This window comes from Brachyistius frenatus, unplaced genomic scaffold (assembly GCF_029030835.1).
Source record: "Brachyistius frenatus isolate BFR_SWC_R1_liver_20210118 unplaced genomic scaffold, ASM2903083v1 Contig_67, whole genome shotgun sequence".
Classification (NCBI taxonomy): domain Eukaryota; kingdom Metazoa; phylum Chordata; class Actinopteri; family Embiotocidae; genus Brachyistius; species Brachyistius frenatus.
In genome coordinates this window covers 1,322,638-1,346,340 of record NW_027210666.1, presented here as the reverse complement: position 1 = coordinate 1,346,340, position 23,703 = coordinate 1,322,638, and the positions used below count along the sequence as shown (strand labels likewise).

The 23,703-nt window shown below is 41.4% G+C and overlaps 1 protein-coding gene across 1 annotated transcript in view; it reads right to left on the bottom strand.

The window, feature by feature from the left end:
- The window catches only part of aqr (aquarius intron-binding spliceosomal factor), a 51,602-nt gene that overhangs the window by 7,575 nt on the left and 20,324 nt on the right, over nt 1-23,703 (bottom strand). The window contains exons 25-33 of the mRNA XM_069707158.1: nt 23,047-23,156; nt 19,522-19,657; nt 17,556-17,765; nt 15,350-15,487; nt 15,174-15,245; nt 14,035-14,222; nt 13,740-13,911; nt 9,719-9,889; nt 3,238-3,323 (exon numbers count right to left, since the gene is read on the bottom strand). Of these exons, the coding sequence (XP_069563259.1) occupies nt 3,238-3,323; nt 9,719-9,889; nt 13,740-13,911; nt 14,035-14,222; nt 15,174-15,245; nt 15,350-15,487; nt 17,556-17,765; nt 19,522-19,657; nt 23,047-23,156 (1,283 nt within the window). The remainder of the gene's footprint in view (nt 1-3,237; nt 3,324-9,718; nt 9,890-13,739; nt 13,912-14,034; nt 14,223-15,173; nt 15,246-15,349; nt 15,488-17,555; nt 17,766-19,521; nt 19,658-23,046; nt 23,157-23,703) is intronic.

Genomic DNA, 23,703 nt, shown 5'->3' with positions numbered 1-23,703 from the left:
CCACAGTGAGATAATGCCACTGAAGGTCTATATATCGGTCTATATAGAAGTCTAAATGCTTGAAAAACACACAGCGAGCACTGGATCTTAACACACTGTGAGACAAAAGTTAAGCTACAGTCTGTTTCTCTACTGTATGTTAACACATGCAGGAAGGAAGGCGGAGGACGTTGGTAGGCTTTCAAAAGCCACAACAATGTGCGCCAACAAGTGTACCAATAAAAAAAAAAAAAAAAAAAAAAAGGGGGGGTTCCTTTCAACCTATTTTTTATCCTGTCAAATCTGTCTGTGTTGGGTTGTTTTGATGACCTCATGGAACGGTGCAAAATATAACCATCTAGCTGACGTCCGAAATTGGCAGTATTGAGACAAAACATAGTGTTACTGAGAACCACAGAGCTTGGAAGACGACACGGCACTTGAGAGGGAGGAAGTTTTTGGCTCACTGAAAACCGTACTGTTTGATGTAGATGAATATGGCACACTATCGTGTTTCTGTAGACGCAGCCACAGATACACACCAACACATTGCACATACTGAAATGCAGCCAAAAACTGTGGAATGCAGAGTCCACCTGAGCACTTCATGAGATTAAGAGGATTAATCTTTGCAATATGCGTGATGAGTTTCATGAATGTGCCGGAAAAGGCTTATGGGAAGTATCGTGAAGGGTGCGAGTGAGCAGCCCATAAGTCAATAAATGACTGCACATTTCAGGCCAAAACAAAGAAACGGGGCAAAATTAAACGTGAAAGCACAATATTTCCACAGAGACAAACTCCAACAGCCTACACCAATGAGCACAGAGCTGTAGAGGAGAGGAACCAATCATGAAGCCCGATAGCCTGTGGACATGGCACGACTAAGAGACGCCCACCTGGACTGTGCTGTGTGACATGACAGGGCAAAGTGGACGAATACCATTTCTGTGCGTGTTCCCACGTATGTGTGTTTGTGTGCGCGCGCGCATGTGTGTGCGCGTGCACATGTCAGAGCGTGTCTGGATCTGTGCTTCCCTGTCAAAGTGTGTGTGCTCCTGCATGTGAGCGTGCCCATGTGTATCAGCAGGAATGCTTCTACTGTCAAAGCAAGGGTCAGCTCATCATATGGTCAGCTGGGTCCCCTGCGGTCGTCACGGCAGCAGATTGCCATGAGGAGAGACGCAGGAACAGTGGACAGAGGAAGAGGAGGAGGAGAATGGAGAGGTAAAAGTCAGCGGTACACCACAGTGATCCCAGTATGGAAAAAAAAAACAAAAAAAAACACAATGGACGGCATGAGGAATTCCCATTAATCATTGCTCCTTCGACCATTCAGAAGCGTCAGGGACACCAAGATATGAATGGATATTAAGAAAACTATCAAAATGGGATTAACAAAATATTTTATTGATATTTTAATTGTTATATTATTAAAGTTGAACACTTCTATCCACTAAATACTAAATAAGTTAAGTGCTCTTAATCAAAACATTTGACTTTAGGCCTCTAACATATTTGAAATTGAATTTCCCCATTTACAGGCAAATACTGTACAACAAGGACTGTGTAAATGTGTTGTGTTACACTGTGTGAGGTGGGTCTCGTAAAAATCTACATCTCACTCTCTGAACTTGGTTTTCTTCTTTGAGTCACACAAGCTTTTTTTTCTTCCTTCGTCTCTGTTATTTTTGCTTTGTGCGTGCATGTGTTTATTTCTTTAAATCGAAAATGGTCAACGTCTTCAACATCATCATTTCATGACTTCTGATTGGCTGGTCTTAACAGCAGTCACACTGTGAGAACGTGGGTCTTAAAAAGTTCTGACTGCCCGAGTTTGGATGTGTCCAATTAGTGCAATCTAGGACCACTGTTTGATCACATTTCTCTAATCACTTTCAACTTGAAATCTTGGACAGCCAAAGTGCAACAACAAATATTGGTCAAAATCAAAATAAAGTTAAAAAAAAAAAAAAAAAAAGTTTCATACTCATAAACTAAGATGATGTGTATTCATGCAGGAATCTGTCATTCATAGTGAAGACGCCGATATGAAACTAGGTTTTCATGGCCTTGAAAGTCATTGTTGTTAAAAAAAAATCCTAATCCAGGAGAATAGCAGCACCAGGACTTTTTTTTTTTTTTTACCTCCACACTGAATAATAGCAACACTGAGAATAATATATATATATAAAATGTAATATCCAGTGTAAGACAAGATCAAATGAATGATACATAGACGAGAGCAGGCCCTGCCAGCAAGATAAACTAGCGCTCTCCGTGGCCTGCTGCACTCTCATTCTCGACTACATCAGGTCATTGCTCTATCTGGGAGATGAGGAAAGAACAAAATAGAGTTTTTAAGTGTTTTCTCAGCAACGCTGTGGGTTGGGGGGGGGGGTAGAAGGGGAGCTTGTATTTGGCCGCAAAAGGAATGGCTTTTTATTTGTTTCCGGGGATCCAATTTGCAGACGGTCCGATGTGAGGGCGGGTGAACACGCCGTGATAAAGCCGTGAGCCGTGCGATTCCAACAGCAGCTACTGTACATCACAGCCAGCGTGGAGTAAAGAAGTTCTGTGGATGGGTTCGGCCGCGACTGTCTGGAATTAAAAACATGAAATATAAAGACCTCGTTTGGATTTCACGGCAGCTGAGGAGTGAAAGGCCATTCGACTGCAAATCAATTCGGTGAAATGAGTAGGGAACCGAGAAGGAGAGGGAGCAGAGAGATCAGGAGACGACGCTGAGGAGAGGCCGGAGAGGGAGAATAGTTGAGCGGGAGGACAATGGGACGTGGTGTGAAAAGGCCGGTTATCCATCGTGTCTCTCACTGACTGCTTTATAGTTTGCCTTTGATCAGAAATGAGCTCTCTGTTTGTCACTCTCAGCCCAATCATCAGAGCACAACGGCTTCCCTAAACCAGACCAAAAACTAGTCAGCTCCTGTCCTGAAGCACCTTTATCCTTCCTCGTATTAAAATTGAGCTCACACAGACGTTAACGCAGCAACAGTTATTTCCTTCAGCAAACATCGCTTAGTAGTTCCACATGACAAAAAGAGAAAAGCCTCCCGAGATCAGCCGTCTCAAGAGAGTTTTTAGTCGCAACGTTTGTGCCGTGTTGTTTCTCTGGAGGATGTTTATCTTAGGTGTACTTCTTATTACACAACTATATTTATGGAAGAATTGCTGCTGGGAGGCGGAAGGCTATTTTGGATCAGGTCTATTTTTCTGCTTGGCATGCATGGAGGTAATTACCTTAGGTGTCCCACAGCTTTGGTGCGGACCAGTGAGAGGATGATGTAGTCGTTCTGCTGACCCTGGAACCTGTCCACCGTTGTAACCTGCGCACACACACACACACACACACACACACACACACACACACACACACACACACACACACACACACACACACACACACACACACACACACACACACACACAAACACACACACACACACAAACATATTCATTATTCAACAAAACAACACACAAACACATAAATATCAAAGATACGCTAACTACGCTCGGGCAGCTGATGCACTTTGCAAAGTAAATGAGTGTTTGCATTTGAGGCAGGTGGATGGATTTAGCTGAAATGTTTAGAAACATGAGTGAGACTGCTTTCCGTCTTAAACTCTTTTATTTATTTCTGAGGGAGAACGGTGAGCGCCGGTGTTTTCTTGTTATTGCCGTTATCGCTGTGGGCCACATGGGCAGCCGGCAGGGTTAATACGGCTTAGAGGGCATTTGCTACCACTGGCCTCTTACCTGGGCCCCTGAGAATCAGGGCCAAGGTACTCGGGGCCACGCTGCTTGACTGAATCAGAGATTATTTCAGGGAGACAGAGAATGAAGTGGCTTTCTCTGGCTTTTTTTTTTTTCTTTTCTCAAAGCAAAAGGGAACTCGTGTCAGCCAATTTGCTTTCATACTCTGGTAATCCTGTCTTGCTGGGAAGCGGTCTGATCCTCGCAGAGAACAGAGCTGTGTTTTGTCAGTGATGCTACCTTACATAATAAAGACAACAGAAAGCACATGCACTTGAATCTTGATAGAAGGACGGTGAAATTACCGAGATGCAACCCTGTAAAAACGTAACATAGCGCGCAGACGGCTCTAGCAGCACTGTAACGTGTGAGCTGCTCCCGCAGACCACGGCCGGCAGTCAAAATCTGATCATTTGCAAATCCGTATCTCTGCTGAGTGACAGGCTGCATTATGTATTGAAAGTGTTCCGATTTGATCTTTGTGTGGCAATCCTTATTTTATTACACTGGTTGCTATAGTAATGACATTGCGCCTGAAAGTAAAAGCAGATCACATGAACAAAACTAAAATGGACGTTAATGAAATGAGTTTGCTCATATACCACATGGCGATGTGGAGCCGCGGTGCAGGTTTTATAAAAAATAATGAGACAGCGTCGGGGACACAGGAGGCATAACTGCTCTGCTTTAGTTCATGCAGCTGTCACTGCCAGCGAGGAGTGTGGTTCAGACAGACCAGCTGTGACTGACTCCGTCCTCCACTAAGATAACATGTTTCACCTACGAGTGATGAACCCGTGAACTTTACATGGAGTCAAAAGTGAAAGAAAAAGGGATAAAAAAAAAAAATAAAAAAAACCACAAAAAAAAAAACACACAACAACCCTGAAATCTGATTAAAGCAGACATATCTAACATCAGATTTTGTGATTTGTGACTGTTCACACTTCCTACATATCAGATCACAAGCACGTACGCGCATAAATCAGATTTTACAGACAGTCTGATCATCTCTCACGTCATCTGAACAGTCCGTGGCCGGGTTTCTTTTGAGTGTGACGATGAATTTGGTCTCGAAAGGATCCAGGACTCTTCTGTCTTCGAGCATGTAGCACAGACTTTTTGTGTACCTGTGATAATATTGCCATGTTCAAATAGCTACTTTGGACACCCTCAAAGTTATGTGATACACAACATGACTCAAAAAAAAAAAAATCTTGTCAGATTAAAAGCGAATAGCACAAGTGTGTGAGCATACAAAATTCAGGGGAGAAGTTAACGACAACTTCTAAGGTGCATCTCAGCGAAATTCAATCCGTGTTTTGAATTCACTCCGATTCACACGCCTGACTACAACCTTCCATTTAGCAACTTGCATGAGGTTACATAGACAAAACAAGTCATAAACACTACTCCACAGTTATATAGGCCATATGCTGAAAACGAGGGAGAGATTGGCCTGCTCTCTATGGATCCATGCTCTACAGTGGATCAATAGGACAACAGCTGCTACTGAGAAGCCACACAGGCCCAGGACTACAGCAACCATCATACAAACCAGCCATGCTATATAAACCATCCGGTGGTTGTGGTTACTTCCTGTTGTAGAGGTCAACTTTCGGTGAACCTGGAACTCTCTTTGCCCTTTTGGATAAAAGGAAGAAAATCTAGGCAGAGTGTGTTTGTTTGTGTGTGTGTGTGTGTGTGTGTGTGTGTGTGTGTGTGTGTGTGTGTGTGTGTGTGTGTGTGTGTGTGTGTGTGTGTGTGTGTGTGTGTGTGTGTGTGTGTGTGCAAAAGTGAGAGCGATGGTGCTAATGAGGTATATATTTATGTCTCCCTGTTGCTATGTGAAACAGGTGCAGCACAAGAGGCAGCGATATGTTGGTTTTTACAAGAGCGTGAGGCATCGTGGGGCTGTATGTTCAAGTCAAATGTTTAATGAATGAAACAGGGAGTCTTGTTTTGGAGAGAAGGGGTGCTGAAGAGAGCGAGTTATTCTTAACCCACAGACAGTGACAGCGAAGCCCGGATCAACAATCTCCCCAAGGCGTAGCATTTTGCATGGTGTTTAGTTATTTATGAGAAATCTTCCAGAGAGAGAGAATTACAGAGGTCATGTCATTGTGGCACAGGCATGTCTGTGGACACAGGGAGGCAGGCAGGCAGACAGACAGACAGACACAGGTTTGCTGCTTAGAGAAGCTATTTTACTGACAATCATCTCACCCTTTTTCTCATTGTCATGAAGACAATGACACTCTCTCTCAGCTAATAGTCAGCCATGGATCTCTGCTCTCTTTCTGTCTTTGTTACTGACTCTATCCATCCTGCTATGTCTTATTCATGGCAATTACCGCCTGCAATGTGCAGAAGTCAGACTGATGGATTCTTCAATTTTTCACAAGAGACACCCAGAGATGGCAGAGGCAATAGTCTCACGTCCTCGTGTCTCAGGGTATCATGTCTGACTAAAAAAAAATGAAAAAATAAAGAATGCAGGGAAATCACATGTTTCTCATTTATGTCAACATATCAGATTAGAAGACATCCTGGTTCCGGTCACACAGTTTTTGTGTTGTAAAGGAGACTCCTGCTCTCAGTAAATTAAGTTCCTGTGTGTGGAAGAGCTACAGAGGAGGACATAACATGAATTCAACAATAAACAGGCACATCTTTTGTCTCCTATTCATCTTTCTTTGACCCAGCAGATCCTGGCAACCTGACTAACTGAAGACACATTAGTAACAATGTATTATTGCTTTGTTGGAGTGAGGTTCTGCAGTTTAAAGCTCTGGCTTGTGACCTGGATGAATAAATACTTTCCTGACGTTTAAAAATGCATAACTGCATGCACACTGTATGTATGTGAAGTGCTGTGTGTGAGATTCAGCAGACAGCTTCAGCTAGAGTGTTTGATTCGAGGACTGCGACTGGTGCTAACTGGCCTTCCTCTCCTTTTCTGTCTAATTAAAAGTCATCACAGTAAAGTAAGCTGGCTGTTGACATTTGCTTGGTTTTAGCCATTGTGACACATTGTGAGACACACTGTGGACCCAAAGCTCAGCACCATGACCTTTCAGCTGCTCAGCATTTTCCCCACAAGAGCCCCTCTTTCTTTTCCGTCTCTCTCCCCCTCCCCGGCTATCTTTCATCTCAGCCAATCTAACATGCTGTCACTCCTGTCACTTTATTACTGGACATGCATACTGACTAAGTCCATGAGCGCGCTGAATGACGCTTTATGTCTTAACATTGCAGGACATTTTACATAGCTAAGCACAATTTCTGGCCAGCTGTCAGAACAGGGACTATCCTGAGACACAGAGCAACATGGTAGGGTAGCACTGCACAAACTACAGACACAACAACAGGAACTCAGTGAGCACACACCAGCCCTGCAGGTGGTAGAACGCAACATTAATTTAGACTCCAAACTGCTATTATAAATGACTCGCAGGGATCCACTTCCTGCCTACTTGTTTCTAGACAAAATGGCCCCAATATATCAGTGACCCATTTTTAACTCTTCAGTAGTAACAAACAGGGTTCAGGGAGACTGTCACAAAGTTAGGAAAGTTGGCAAAGTACTGAGAGACAAACTCACATTGTTGGTTCTTTTCATGACATTTGTTGAAAATAAGAAGAACTAGAATTACTGCAAGACGGTCAACAGTGTTTCAAATATGGATGTTGCTGCAAAGAAGCTAAAAATTATAAAACTTCTCACACACAGATCTATACAATTACAAAATGTTTAAGGTGGACACCCAAGATTAGTGTCACCAATTCAGTATCTGACCAAATGTAAAATATGGTCAGTTTCCTCTTCTGTTCCTGAGTTATGGTGTTGAACAATAGCCAGAAAAATGTTTTGTTTTGCAGAACATTATTATGTCACAATGAAGTTAATCTTTGTCCCTTTGGATATAAAATATCATCACTTCACCCTTTTAGACTTTTGTGGGAAACAAGTGTATGAATTCTTGAGTTAATGGCCAGAAATGTGTTTTTTGAGGTCACAGTGACTTCCACCACCAACATCTAATTAAATTATTTTTGCATCCAAGTAAATGTTTGTGCCAAGTTTGAAGAAAATTCCTCGAGGAGGTGACAACCTGAAAAATATAATGCCTCCAGCCAAGACTCTCGCAGAGGCAGAAAATCCAGAAGGATTTAAAATGCAGAATAACTTCAAATACTTAGTATATAAATCATAAATCATGATAATATTGAGAATGATTTTTAAGGCCAAAAGATGAAGAAACAGAATTTAGGCTTTATATTGGTAACATGATCAAGAGACTCGCTGCTGATGTTTTTGCCCGAGATCTCCTCTTTCATCTTCACAAACAGGCCAGTGTGGAGAACTACTTTGCTTTATTTCTAAACTAGACAACAAACACCAAAAAAATTCAACACTTCTAAACTGGTCCTGATATTTTCGAGAGCACCCTCTGTTACTACGAACAAAAAAACAACTTAGAATAACTGTTTAAGTTGTTTTCACTCTAATCCTGTTACTTTCCCTGCAACGACTGAATAGTCTGTGACATTGTTAAGTGTGTGAAAAGCATAAAGTACAGACACCGAAGAAAGGTGAGAAGATGTGGGCCTGGTAAAAGGAATGAAGCGAGAGGAAAAGATAACCTGAGGCTAGTGAGTAAAGTGAGTAATTTATCGGTACAAACAGAATAGGGATGGGAGACTGTGCCAGCGGGGTTACTGATTTAACACGGTGTAAAGAAAGGAAAGAAAAAGAGGAGAGACACGAGGAGTTCAGGCTAGATGAAGACTACCCAACAGTATCCTTCAGTTATGAACAGAATTGACATGTTTCCTGCATTCACACTCCTTCACACTCCTTCACACACACACACACACACACACACACACACACACACACACACACACACACACACACACACACACACACACACACACACACACACACACACACACACACACACACACACACACACTTCATTGAGTTAGATTTACAGAGGTATGCAGTTGTCTGGTATGCAGGAAGTGTCCTGCTCAATCTGGTCTTATGACCGGCTTTAAAAGTCTCATGATATGATGGAGTCGGACAATGAAGCCACTGAAAAAACATACTTGTAGCTGTTTAAGTAAATCAAGATTCTTAATGAGCCACTCCCTTTTCTACCCAACAGGAACCATTGAGATTCACTAAAACTCAAATATTACTGTATGTTACATGACAAGGATAAAAGGCTGGTGGGAAAATCTGTAGTTAAAATGTATAAATCCACTTAAACTGCACAGGGAAAGAGAGAAGAGTGCGTGTGTGTGTGTGTGTGTGTGTGTGTGTGTGTGTGTGTGTGTGTGTGTGTGTGTGTGTGTGTGTGTGTGTGTGTGTGTGTGTGTGTGTGTGTGATAATGGGAGGCAGAAACACCAAAAGCCTTGCGAGAATTGAGAGCTGTGAATTTCTTTTGTCAGTGTGATGGTGAAGAAGATGTTGTTGGTGCATTGACTGCAGCTGACATCCAGAGGTGTGAAGAAGCTCTTCATGTGTAGGTCATGTGTGTTGTGTATGTTCCCACTAAACTAGCCTGAGTCCTACATATATTTATGAGGTGAAAACATGTCTGCTGGGATTGGGGGGTTCCTTCCTGACAGCAGAGAAGAAATGTGACACCTTTTAGTGATATTGCATGTGGACTCGGGTGTGCTTCAGTGTTAGGATGCCGCATGAAACGTAGTGCATGTGAAACCATGAAAGAGTCTGTCAGGTGTCATTGAGAAATTTCCTTTTAAGAAATACCCAAAAATATACTGCACAAAGATTACACAGAACACGGCTGGATACACAGTTCAATGTCCCATATTACTGTGGTTTTTTTTTCCTCCAGTTGTTTGTGGTTCATAACACGAAACTTGAAATGTACAGTGTTCACAAAAATTATCTGCTGTTTTTTTTACTTGTCTGTTCCAGCTGGTGCTCACCTTGTTGGGCTGGCTGAAGAATGGATTTCCAGAACAGCGTTGGTTGATGACATCTCTGATCAGGTGTTTTTGTCCATTGTAGGTGGTGAGGATGCTGATGCGGTCAGCAGGGTAGCCCAACAGACGCATGTACATGAAGAGAGCCACAGAATACTCCGCCTCCCCCAGGTTCTTCACAAAGAGAGAGAGAGAGAGAGAGAGAGAGAGAGAGAGAAAAGGTAGCGTTATATTATTGTAACTAAACATATTGACTATTGCCTGAGTCCTGTGAAAAAGACAAACTGATGTTGAAGAGATTCTGTTTACATTATACATCGAGTATAACATTTTTGCCTGCAAAAATGACCTCAGAATTAGAGGCCCCCCCCCATTTTTTGGGGGGACAGATGTCCATAGATGCACACGGTTCTCTCTTCCTACTGGTACATCCACAGCTGTTTGATGTGTTTGACACCTTGCTGTTCTCATTCTCTTTTACTGTATAGGATTAAAACAGTCTAATTAGTATTCATAAATATATTTCCAATTACAAATGCTAGGTTGATGTACAAACAACGAAGTAATGAATTAGAGGCACAGATACATGTTTATAGATACACATCGCTGTGCATATATTTGTGCATTGTGTTTTACGAGTTACGTAACTTGACATTTGTTTGTGAATGCTAATAAGACTCTTTTAATCCCATATACTGTAGCCCCTTCTCACCTGCTGAGTGTTTACCTTTTCAGACAGATAAATCCCAGTCATTCATGAGATGCATGAGCAGTCTTCTGATTGGACTGAAACTAATTAGCTCAGACAGAGCTCAACATCGCTATCACTAGGCAGCTGGTACAAAATTCTGAATAGCATATTTCTACTGAGACTTTGATAAGGGAAGAGAAGGGTAGGGCAAAATTGTGTGTTCAGAAGTGTGACAAACGAATTCATCATCAAAAGTTGCATTAGTCAGAATCTTATGAAGGCAAAATACTATTATAATACACTACCCATATCAACACAATATCAACACATTTACATTTTAACCAGAAAAGCTATGATTCTCCAAAATGGTGCTGCTTGTTTTTAGATCACGACAGCCCACTGCATTTATAAATGAAATGTAAATATTCAAACAAACGCATATAAAAACAGTATCCCTGTCGACACATGTAAACACACCCGTTTTAAAAAAATATATTTATCTCTTATTTCCAATTCCAAATATTGAGGCCCTGAAACAACATCAACAAAATTCCTCAGCTTGTGCATCCTGTCTCCAAGGCTACACTCTGCCCTTCAGATGTGACCGAGAAAAAGAAAAGAAAAAAGCCAACGGTATGCATTATTCATCTGCTTTCAATTAAACGTGGACTGCATCCTCACATCTTTGATAATAATTTATGCAGATTCATCAACAGTTCCCGATCCAGCTGCACTGGAGTCAACACATCAAAAACAATGACAGCCTTTGTTCTTCTTCCCTTATTACACCTGCCTCCAAATGGCACAAATTCACATATTTAATAACCTCACCATGTTTCTCCAAAGACAATGTATTCAACACAGTAAATGTCAGCTATGAGTTGCTGTATTTAAAGACGATCTACCAAATAACAATCAGCTTTCAACACCGCCTGCTGGTCAGTGACAAGAGATAATTTTAGGATGAGTAAGTGAAACCGCATGACCTTATCTTATTCAGTTTGGCTGGACTGAGAGAAGTAAGGATCCCACTTCATCCAAAATATAAGGTCAAGATTGTTTCAGTAAAGCTCTCTTCTCAGTTGTGCATCTGCATCCATTATAAATACTAATGAGGTTGTTTTACAATTTGGCTGCAGAGAAAAAAGATCACAAGAACCACAAACATGCACATCTCTCTCTTTCACACACACACACACACACACACACACACACACACACACACACACACACACACACACACACACACACACACACACACACACACACACACACACACACACACACACACACACACACACGTACAGAAACAGAATATTATTTAAGTAGACATCTGGTTGACATCTACAGCTTTGCCTACCTCGTGCATGTTTTTAACATAAATAAGATCTAATGCCCTAACACCCGAGAGAAGTTGGTAACCATAACAACAAGGTCAGACCTAACCCATCGGAGTTTGAGCCAGTGGCCACATTAGGACCAGAAAGGATGAAAAGATGAAACAGGGGCACAAGTTAGAGGGCTACACACTGCGGTGTACAAACACAATATAGTAATAAGAGGTGTAAATCTGGACAACCTGTAAGTAAAGTCCACCGTACCAATGGCTCTTATGCAATTTAAAATGCAGCTTGTGAAGCAGAAAAGTCTCGACTAACACGCCCAGAGGCTGAGAAAGGCAATTTTCAAAAAACAGAAGGTTTGGATTTAGATAAGCATCTTACTCTTCATGAGCCATTTGACAACACTGAAGTGCTGTCAATGGGCTGAGACTCAATATGGAAAGTGCTTTAGCAAATGAGGCAAACAAAGAAGCAGGGAAGGCAGACCTTTCCACTGTCAATTGTCTGTTCGCATGCACACACACTTACACATTCATGTGTTTAGTGTGTGATTTGTGCACAGATGCTGTGTAAGTGCAAAGCAGCGGCTGTGGCAGTGCTTGTTCAGCTGTGACATGTATTCAGCACGCACTGGATACAACTGCCTCTGTAGTGTCAAATTTATCCCCTCTGGTTCCTATGAAAGTGCATGGTGTGTGCGTATAAATGTGCGTGTGTGTGTGTGTGTGTGTGAGAGAGAGAGAGAGAGAGAGAGAGAGAGAGAGAGAGAGAGAGAGAGAGAGAGAGAGAGAGAGAGAGAGAGAGAGTGTGTGTGTGTGTGTGTGTGTGTGTGTGTGTGTGTGTGTGTGTGTGTGTGTGTGTGTGTGTGTGTGTGTGTGTGTGTGTGTGTTCAAGCAGTGATACTGCCAATTCCCCCTGAGGAGCCTTAAAAATGGCAACAGGCCAATGGAGTTGAGGTTCATGTGACCTGGTGCCTCGAGAAACGCACATGATCTGGATTTAAGAACAATAAGGAGCTTCAGGGACTTGAGGACGCATCATGTTGAATGGAGCGATAACATTAGTGAAGAAATGTGAAATGCTCATTGGACATGCAGGTTATAAACTTAAAGCTTTGATTTGATATTTTTTATCATTAGACAAGAACACATTAACCCTAAATCAACTTTGGGTGTCTCTGATTTCTGCAAACCCTATAGAGATGCAGGAGATGAGGTGTTTATAGTATAACTTTTCCTAGATCTATAGGTTGTATATTTCTGGAATAATTCAAAAGAACACTTCCAATGAAGTCACATGTAAAGATTTCAAAGTCCTTCTTAAAATGTTGTTCCTGTCACAAGAATTTTGCTGTTATATTTGACTCCCACATATTTGGTCTCCTGAGCTGGTCCGGTGCCAAAGTAAACACCCCTATCAACCCTGCCGCCCGCCCACACACAGTCTTGGTGTCTCAGCAATGTCATGATGAAACACAATCTGGCTCCTGGTGTGAAGGACAAACCCACTGGTTTGTGCTGGGAAGCCAGTGTTAGCTTGCAAACTAAGCAGAGTGATGAATATATCATATGGACTGGTGGCTAAACCATTAGAATTTAAAAATGAATGAAGCGCTGCACAACAACTAACGTAGAGGAAATGGAGGCGAGGGAGGAATATGCTTCTCTGCTCTGGTGAAACTAAGTGGGCATGAATGTGTATCTGTGTAAAGGAGTGAATAAATTCTGTCTGGAAAGGGCCACACACTGTGTAACAAACCATTTCAGGTGTTCAAACGTTGTATATACCTGTGCCACATATATACTGAATACTGGTGTTATGTACTGCACAACAGCAGGTATTTACAGTTGTGAACATTTTATTTTCTGGAAATTGTTGAATTTTTTTTATGTAGATTTTAAAACAAAGATTTGAATGTGCATCACAAGAGACAAACAAAATATGTTTAAATCAATTTCATGATCTGCGTGTATTTGTTTGTACTACTGACCTGGTAAAAGTAAGGGTTGGGCTCAGACTCTCCCACCCCATTGAAGTCCTCCACATTAATGAGCTGGAAGTCGAAGGTCAGACCAGGGTTTGGCACCTGGAACTCGGGAAGCTGCTGGACGTGCGGCAGGTTCCCCAGGTGTTTGTAGCGCCAGTTGTACAAGTTACACAGACTGTAGGACAGTGAGACATAAGGTCACATTGTTGTTGCTGTAAGCCTTTCCAGTGACGGGACAGCACCCACCCTTGTAAAATTAAGTCGGACTCCAGCACTGTGTTCTACCACGGTGACCCACCTTGCACGTGCACGGCCCTGTGCATCCAAATCTATGGTGGGCACCCCGAGGCGCACAAATCGGGTGAAGAGAGACTGCTCCATGTTGGAGTACTTCTGGAAGGCCATGTTCTTGATGACTGGGGGCAACTGGTGGTGGTCTCCAATCATGATCCAACGCTTCAGCCTACTGTAGCCGTCCTCTGGGTTCTACAGAGAGGTGGAGAGAACAAGTGGTAAGAACACCTGTAACGGAAAAGGCATTTTGCCCAGTACATGTTAAACAGATAATTTAGGTTTACCTTTACTCTAACTAAATGTGCAGTAAATGTATTCACATGTACTCGTTTTGGCTCTATGGATCTACATCTGACATGTGAAATCTAACCTATGTTTACATATCTAATTGCAGTGCCCTATAGCAATCTCATTTTGCCCAACCCTTATTCAATTTTCATTCATATAATGACACAACAATATGAAATAGTGTACGTAAAATCCAATCTTGAGCAGGGAATAAAATTAAAGTGCAGCAGGGAAGCATGAAGGGCCACTGCAGTATTTCACTCACGTCTACGCATACTGCCAAATTTTACTAATGAGCTGCTGTTTATTTGGAGCTTGACCTCACACAAATCTGATATTCCAACCACTGTAAGTCTAGAGCTCATTTAATCACTGAAATCCCTGGTAAGGATGAATGGCTGGACAGAGAGAGGGAGGGAGGGAGGGATGAAGAATAAACAAGTCCACAGTGACGTCTGTACAACAAGCACAAGACTATGGCTCATTGGTGAAGAGAGATAAAGAGAGGAGCTCTTACGACGTTGTTGGATAGATTGATGTTCTTAATGATCTCCTCTGTACACAGAAATTAGCACTATCTCAGACAATTAGGCACAACTACCAAAGACAAACACCATTACATCGTCTGAGGCCCTTAACAGGGAGTCAGGTTGTAAAAGGCTGAGTTCTGTGGTAAGGATTAAACTAGGCTTGATGTGGGAGCTTGTGACTCAGTGCTCATCCCTGGCAGAGTATCATTTTTTTTTCCAAGTGTAATTTTTTTCAGTCAAGATTAACAGCTAAAACTTTCAGTCTTAGTCATAGGTGTTAAACAACATGAGTTTGTGTTTTAAGACTTAGTCAGGAGACGGTTACCTGTAACAACAGAGGGATAAAGGTCTCGATCTCCAGAATCTGTGCAGCTTCTTCCATCAGGATGTTGTCGTACTAATGAAGAGAATCAGCGGTTTAGTGCAAATTTTAAAACTATCTGCAGTAAATACGAAATGGACAAGGCTGTCCAGCCTTTGTGTCAACTGAGAAATGCCCACCTTAAATCCCAGCTCAACTAGATCGTGACGTTTGAGTGCAGCGTGTGTGCATGTCATGGCAATGATCTTGGCTTCCTTCACGAGCAGATACTTGGAGCGGTCCAGTCCACTCCTCAGCAGCTCAAAGGCCCTAAACTCCTTCAGGAGTAGACGAGGGAGAAGGTGAGGTTCAGGACCCAATCATGGTGAACAGTAGTATTTTAGAAAAAGGTGTGATTGGGACAAGAAATGGCAAAACATCATGAAGAATTAAGTTAGCTATCACTAAGATAGTGATTGTTTATTCTGTTATTTTTTTTAGTTTTTTGCAGGTGAGAGAGGAAACTTTTATAAGACATCATAAAAAAGGATGGACCAGAACTGAGAAAAAAATATGGATGATATGATTACCTAAAGCAATAACACCTTTACTATATAAAGAAAAAATACCTCAATAATAAAAAAAAACACAGCCATCATATCATTATAAACGTATCTTCAGACCACTAGAATATCTCCAATTGGACAATTTTCATTGTCCAAGTTCCTGATTCAAAGTGATACCCAGAGACGAAACACAACTCCGAACTTCAACAATGTCCAGATGGACAATTTCATGACCAGCAGCCACCAGTACTCTGCTTTTTAATGAAACATATCATTAACATAATCCCTCTGCTTTCTACTCTCATTAGGAGCAAGCTTCCTCTTTTCCCATGATGCAGTAATGAGGAGACCAGACAGCTGCAGGGATTTTCTGTGGAGAGTGTAGTGGGTGTAGTTTGTTGTTCAATAACTGCAGCTTGAGGAGCACTTAAAACACAGATTTTCTTACATGGATGAAACTGCAATGGAGAATTTAGGGACAGTTTTGCGAGAAAATACAAATCAGTTTACTTCAGGACGCTGATATCATGGAATTATTTAAAAATAAATAAACGCTGGGGAGGATATGGGTAAACTGGCATGCTATTTTCAGGTTGCCACACAAGCTGAGTAGGGCCAGGGACGTGGGGACGGAGGGAGGGAGTAGACTCGGACAGCATTGGGGTATAAATATTTGATGTATTACTATTTTAGCATTAATATTAAACCAATCAAAACATGCAATATTGATGAGGCCTATTTTTAACCCCCATGGCTCCAGAGTGGCTGAAGTATGAAATCAAGATGGTTTGTATTATAACTCAGAGAAGTGGAGGAAGAGAGAGAAACAAAAAATGTATAAAAAAGAAAAGAAGGAAAGATAAGGTGGGACTGCAGAGAAGTAAACAGAAGATGTCTGAACAGGAACCCAGGAGGCACATTGTGTCTCTGTCTGTCTGTCTAGCACTGAACAGGAGGAGGATATTCCTATGACAGCCTATTCAAAACTGCTTTTATATTTGAAAAGGTAGACAGATAAGCAAATTCAGCAGGATGCTGCATTTGCTACGCCTGCACCACATACAGCAATACCTCTTAATGGGTGTACAGATTTCACTGCAGCATGGGTGAGGCTGAGGGAGGAGGGAGAGGTGCTGTGATGCAGTGATACAGTGATACAGAGGCGAGCCAGATAAATCAAGGTCACCCAACGTGTTGGGATATTACCTTTAGCCAATAACTTCATTACTGCTTTTCGGAGACCTTCTTGGTGTTCTGAAATGTTTTTTTTTGTTATCCCTATAGAAATTGCCGATGGGCTGGGGAGGAATGATAACACATCTTCAGCTGTGAGTTTGTGAGTGTGAAAAAGAGTGACAGGGAATAATAAGAAGTAAAAGACTTGACATTATTATTGTGTTGCTTTTTTTTTTTTTTTTAACGGGTTACAAAGCATCCACAAAGAGACAGTTAGTGTCTGACCAGTCACTATGAATGTACAACAGCCTGTTAATGCGGTGGCCACTAAGGCAGCTACTTGTGCATGAAAGAATGTGCAACACCTGGACAAACAGCTGGCAAATAGCTTGAGAAAAAAGGTCAGATACAGCTGGCAGAGCTTGTTTGTGCATTTGAGCAAAAGCACATATAGGTTTATCTTTAATTTGAGCTTCTGTGGACGGGTACATAACATATGTTATTTGTTGCGGTGTACGTTTTAATGAAAAACACACTAAGGGTAGATATAATTACGTGTGCGCTATGAATAAAATGAACTGGCCTTATTGCACTGAAATAACCTATTTACATCCAGCTGGGTGTTGCTCAGCCGTGAGGAAACTAATGCACGTGACGTTCTTACCTCCAGCTGGGTAAATATTTTCTTGATGTGGCGGTAGCAGCCCTCCGCGATGTCCATGTCCTCCTCATATGAGCGGCCCTTGAACACAGGCTGAGGAGCGTTGGAGAAGTACTTGTGGAAGGGAAAGTGAGCAGCGACAGCCTCCACCTCCACGTTCTTGCCCTGTTTAGGCCGGACTTTGCTCATGTACTCCTCCCAGCGAGATATCACCTGTAGTGGGGAGAGACAACTGTCATTCAACCTCCTCTGAATGAGTGCCAGTGGTGATATTCTGTGTTGAGTGGATGCTTGAGAATTGCATATTTATCGGACTTTGTTTTATCATACAAATACAAACAGGTCTTTATGAATAGAGAAAAGCTTTTCTGGCAATTTCTTATTGCTTGAAGTGGTTGAATTGCTTGGACTGTGTTAATGTGCATGACGGGCAGCTTTGGACAGAAACAAAATGTACCCGTTTACAAAAAAGAACTGCGAGTGCACAGCACTGTTAACCTTGGACAATAACTAAATGGTGTTTTAGTCATTGGCTTTATTTAGCAATGAAATAAGAAAAATCACAGAGGTACTTTCTTGTATGGAAAAACACTTGGCACAAGCCTCGGGGGTTAGATGATGTCTACCATAATGCTGTATGACCACACACAAAGTCCTACAGGGCTCTGCCTGTCTTAAATGGTGCATTCTAGATTTTTGCTCATAATTCAACGATAGCAAAAAACACATTACAAGCAAATAAACAAATGAGAACAGATAGCCTGACTGTTACAGAAGCGTTCCTGCTGAGCACCTAATAAACCAGCTTCAACCAAACAGCAGGGTAGCCTAGTTCTATAAATACCCCTGTGAAAAACAACTTTAAGGAAAGCAGTAATGAGTCTGCTAGAGGACTCAGCTTAATTACATGGTAAGTATCTGTCTGTATGAACTATAAAGCCCACCATGGAAACCTTAAGCATATGTACATAAATATACACTGTTGTGTATATTGTGTATCCTCTGACAGAGGAATAAGCCAATGGTCAAGGTTTCACCCGTGCTAACATCCTCTCGACAGCATCTTCAATACCGATACTGATGGCTCGTTTTCAGAGCTAAAATAAACACAAGAACTCAGAAGCACAAGAAGTGTGACTGGCGAATCCAGTCTCATCAGACTAATGAGGAACCACAGTGGCATGGGAGAGACAGCTGACAGACTCCTGGCGAAGTGCAAAAATGGCAGCATGAACAGTATTAGACACACACCACTGACACTAGAGTATCTGGCAATGACCATAGTCACTTCTAAAACACCTTACTCACTAAACAGGATGTAGTTTGAACTATGACCAAATTCAATAGTAGGCCTCAGGCATCTTTGCACTGTTTATAAATGTCTAACATGGCTGTTGTGATGTGATGTCATACTTAAATGACAGCTATTTCTTTTCAGAAAAAAACATGTCTATTTTAGACCCCTGATACTGAAGCATGGGAACACCCGTCAGTAACTGTCTGCAGTATCATTTCACCTGCAGTCTGAGGGGGACAGAAATAAAAGGCAAGAATTGGGAAGGTTTCTTAATATTTGCAGTCGAAGCAAAAAGAGCAGCGAGTCTGGGGAATGAAAACTTCAATAATGTCTATTTTTGACTGACAAAAATGTTCGGAGGAACAGGACAAACATTACAGAAATCCATTCTAATTAATTCTGCAAAATATATCTTGGATCCCCAAAACTCTCCCTCCCTGCAAATCAATACCAAAATCCAAACATACATTTCAAGGATGTTTAGATGCCTAGCAGATGGAAGGAAAGAAGGAGCTGACTGAAAACAAATAACATCTGGGCTTTTGAGAGGGTTTGGTAAACCTGTGTGTTATTACAAATGAAGTGACTTTCAGCTTGATGGAATATTATGCAAAATATGAACCCAAGTGCAAAATCAGAAACGCAGCCATGCAAGCCTGGTGATGGTCTTACTTGGTAGAGGTAGAAGTGTCCAGCAGTCTCACAAGTGTAGGAAACATCTCCCGGGACGTCCAAGCTCTCCTGGAACCTCCCAACCTCTCTGAGGAGCTCCAGTCTTCTGGCCAGGACATAGTTTACTCTGCCATACCTGGAGACAGCACAGTGTAGCTGGTCAACAAAACAGTTCACCTTTATGTGTCAGGATAAACACACAGTTACAAAGACCTGCAGAAACAATTATTGACTTGATCGTGGGGTATTGATTCTAGATACCTAATAACATATAGGTATAAGTACCGGCTTTACTCGACTCCACTTGTTTTCATATCATGTAATTTTCTCGATTTTGTCTTCCGCTGCAGACAACACCTCCTCATGTAGTAAAGAGGCTCTACATACTCTATACACGTCATCGATAATGCGAAACACTCTCTTGTTGGATTCTTTTGTTGGCAACCATCCAGAGGGACATCTGCACCTCCTCAAAAAGCAGTGAGGTGGCGGAGGTGATATCAAAAATAGGGCAAGGTACTATCCACCTATTTTGCCAAACACTAAAAACAGCAAGTAGAGTAAATTCCGGTATGTACGGAGGTTAAAGAGGGCAATCGCTGTCCCTGAAGGTACACAAGATTTTCTTCAGGTTCTATAATGCATTTTACTGTGCAGCTAAACAATACTGTTCAAATTATCAGATGGTAATGAGACAACACATACAGACAGGAAGTAGGAGGAGTCACAGGGTAATACTAGAGGTGGGCTCTATTTTTAGATCCTGTGCAAAGATTCTCAGTCAGCAGATGACTCAAAGAAGATCACACTGCTTTGCCTGTTTGGCCTGAATAAAATAAGATAAAAAAAAAAAAAAAGAAAAAAGGAAATGACCTTGTTTGTGAGGAAGACACACCTGTAATGCAGTCAGCCACTACCTAATACTGAAAACCTAAAATAGATACACAGGTATTTATCAATAAGACTGAATTATATTTTGCGTAAAATCTAATAAATGCAAAACCCAATACAACAGCAGCAGCTGTGCTTGGACCTGGATGAGGATGGTGGATTTGTTTTCCACCTTAAGCTGAAGTGGCATCATGACACGTTGTTGGCAAATATGGTTTTCTTTACATACGACCTGCGGTACAAACATAGACTATCCAGTAAATATGGCTTCCCCTGGGGCTGCCACCAAGATCTACTTAAAAAAAAAATCTCATTAAAACAGCACAAAATGTATTATGAAATGCACAGAGGCATTGTTAATTGATGCTGCAATTTCCCCTTTGTTAGGCATTCAGAGAAGCACTGCCTTCCATTTTTTATGTGGTATACAGTGTTAATTAAAACTTCCTGGCTCTTTCCTCTTGCTCGTGTCACTGGGGTGGAAGAAGTGTGGAGTCTGCATGTTGTTATGAAGCTGCCAGGCAGGCGGGAACATATTAAATGCTGCTCTTCCTTTTATATCTGTGTTTCTGCATAATTTAATAATGTAAGAGACTGCTTTCATGTGCAGTCCCCAGTTTTCATACAAGACAATTCATACTACACTCGTGCACTCACTCTGAGCAGCAGTCATACAAATGGTACATTAAATGAGAGACATGTATAACCCCTCCCTCGGTCTTTTAGAAGTGATGCTAAGAGCTATAGGGTGTAATTCACTCAGTACCACAGATGGAAAAGGTGGTAATTAAGAATTTAAGCTATAAGGAAACCTTAAATAATCACAGCATACATTTTTTATGAATATTCAGTGAGACTAAGCTATTTATATTCAGGAGCTGGCTAAAAAGTCTTGCTAGAAAAAAAAAAAACTACGCTTCAGTCTGAGTCATTCAATAAGGGTGTTAAATATAGCAGCGGTCATGTAGAACTGTAAATGTTTTGGGTATCTTGAGATAATCTGCCTTCCTCAACTCTGTCAGGAGTGCTTAAAATGCACAGCCACCCCACCTTCTCTTTTCCCATCTCAGTAGTAAGAACTGAGTCACTCTCCTTCAAGGCATTACACTCACACAGACACACACTCATACACACAGAGTGGTTGAGAGAGCCCAGAACGATTGGGGATCCTTTAACAGGACTCTGGTGTTTCTTGTCTGAAGCTGTTTGTTCTGTTCCCTTTCACTGGTTCTACACGAGTTATAGCAGCACCGGCTGGTTCATGAGTCTTAAAAAAAAGTTCTTAAACTAGTGTAAAAGCTGTGTTAGTTTCATCAAATTATACTCAGGTAATGTTGCCCTCTTAAGCTGCAACAAATAATTGATTAGTTTGATAATATTAATCGTCTTGAGTAGTTTTGCAATGAAAAAAAAAAGGAGGAATTCCTTGATTCCAGCTCCTTAAACATGAATATATTCTGGTTCCCATGATAATACCATTTTCTGACATTTTAAAGACCAAACAGCTAATCAATTCATCGAGAAAATAATCAACACATTACGGATTATGTAAATAATCGTTATTTGCCGTTCTGTTTCCATCTATTGATTTAAATTGGCTTCCTTTCTGAAAAGAGTAAAATTTACATTCTAATGGTCTTAGAAAACTAAGATGAAATGTATCTATTCATGTAATTATTTATTTATTCATGAATTTATTTAACTATTCCATCACATTGTTGTAAATGAATTATTAATTAAAAGGCTTTGTGTATCCCTGTGGTAGGAAAAGGAAAACGTTATTTCAGCGGCTTCCCCATTAAACTTAATCATTTTGTTTATATTTAACATTTACACAACCATATTGTGGATTTGCCAGAATTTGTTGCATATGGTTATGCATATTCATTTCATCTTGCTCATCCATAACTACAACTACAGACTTGATATGATTGAAACAAATTTTGGAACTGGGATGATTTGAATTAATATTTTACCCAAACTTTAAGAAAGATTGATTTCATCTCTAAATTGTCGAATGAAATGTGCAAACACTTCACACAGTAATAACATTTTCAGGTTTACCCTGTCACAGGTAAATCTACATAAGTCTTTCTACAAAGCTTGTTGCCATGCTCTTCTTTTCTAAAAACGATTCTCAAAGTGGACAATACCGGTCTGATCTGATCTTGTGGTCCAATATAGCGATGAACGGGTTAATCAGGCACGCATTGCCTCTGAGCGCAGGGCTGCAGAGATATATCCCTTACACTGGCGGAAAGGTCTGAGAGTCCAACGATGCCTAATGAAGACAAACCAGGTCCACGGCCTGGCATATGGGAGTATCGAGTAGCCCTGTCATTGTGTTGCTCAGACTCATTATGTATGTGAGCAGCTGCTTCCATATGTATGTGTGTGTGTACAATGATAATATTGTGTGTGTGTGTGTGTGTGCGTATGCGTGCAAAGTCAACTTCCTCTGCAATGCAGATGCACTATAAGTCTGCTCATTTGCTGAATTTACTTTCACACGTGTATGCGGGAATTCATGCTGTATCAGCTTTCACATGTGCTTTTCTGTTCGTTTCGGTGCCTTGATCTATGTGTGCGTGTGTGTCTGTGTGCATGTGTCCATCTGTCGTCTGCTGTCCTCACCTGCTGAAGTCTTTCTCCGTCTCCAGCTCCTCCTCCCCGTGGCCAAGACGCAGAAGGTGGCGCTCGTCAATGTCCAGAGCCATGATCTTTTCAAACAGCTGGTTCAGAGCCTGGGTTACAATGAAGCAGGAAAGAACAAGTAAACATTGTCAGATATGGGAAATATTCTCTCTGATGTGTGCATTTGATGTGTATCATATCTAAACTAGATACACATTTAGCATGCTATATGGTAAGCTTCTGTAAGAAATCTAAATTACTCTTGCAGGAGAATAATTATGGTGCTATACTTCTTGTGGATAAGGTTCCTTCTGGCAACCTTCCACTGGTGTGGAAAAACAACAGCAGATTACTTTGTGATTAAGTACAGAGGGGGGAACACCAGGGCACAGGGGAGCTTAGATTGAAATTTTTCCTTCATGGTTTGGATTTGACTATCGCCTGATTAATGGGCAGTTCTAAGCACAGGCTATAAATTCTCTAGACAGCTTCACTTATTTGAGGAGGGTGTTAGGAAAACTTTTTAGAGACTCTGTGTGTGTGTGTGTGTGTGTGTGTGTGTGTGTGTGTGTGTGTGTGTGTGTGTGTGTGTGTGTGTGTGTGTGTGTGTGTGTGTGTGTGTGTGTGTGTGTGTGTGTGCGTGTGTGTGTGTGTGTG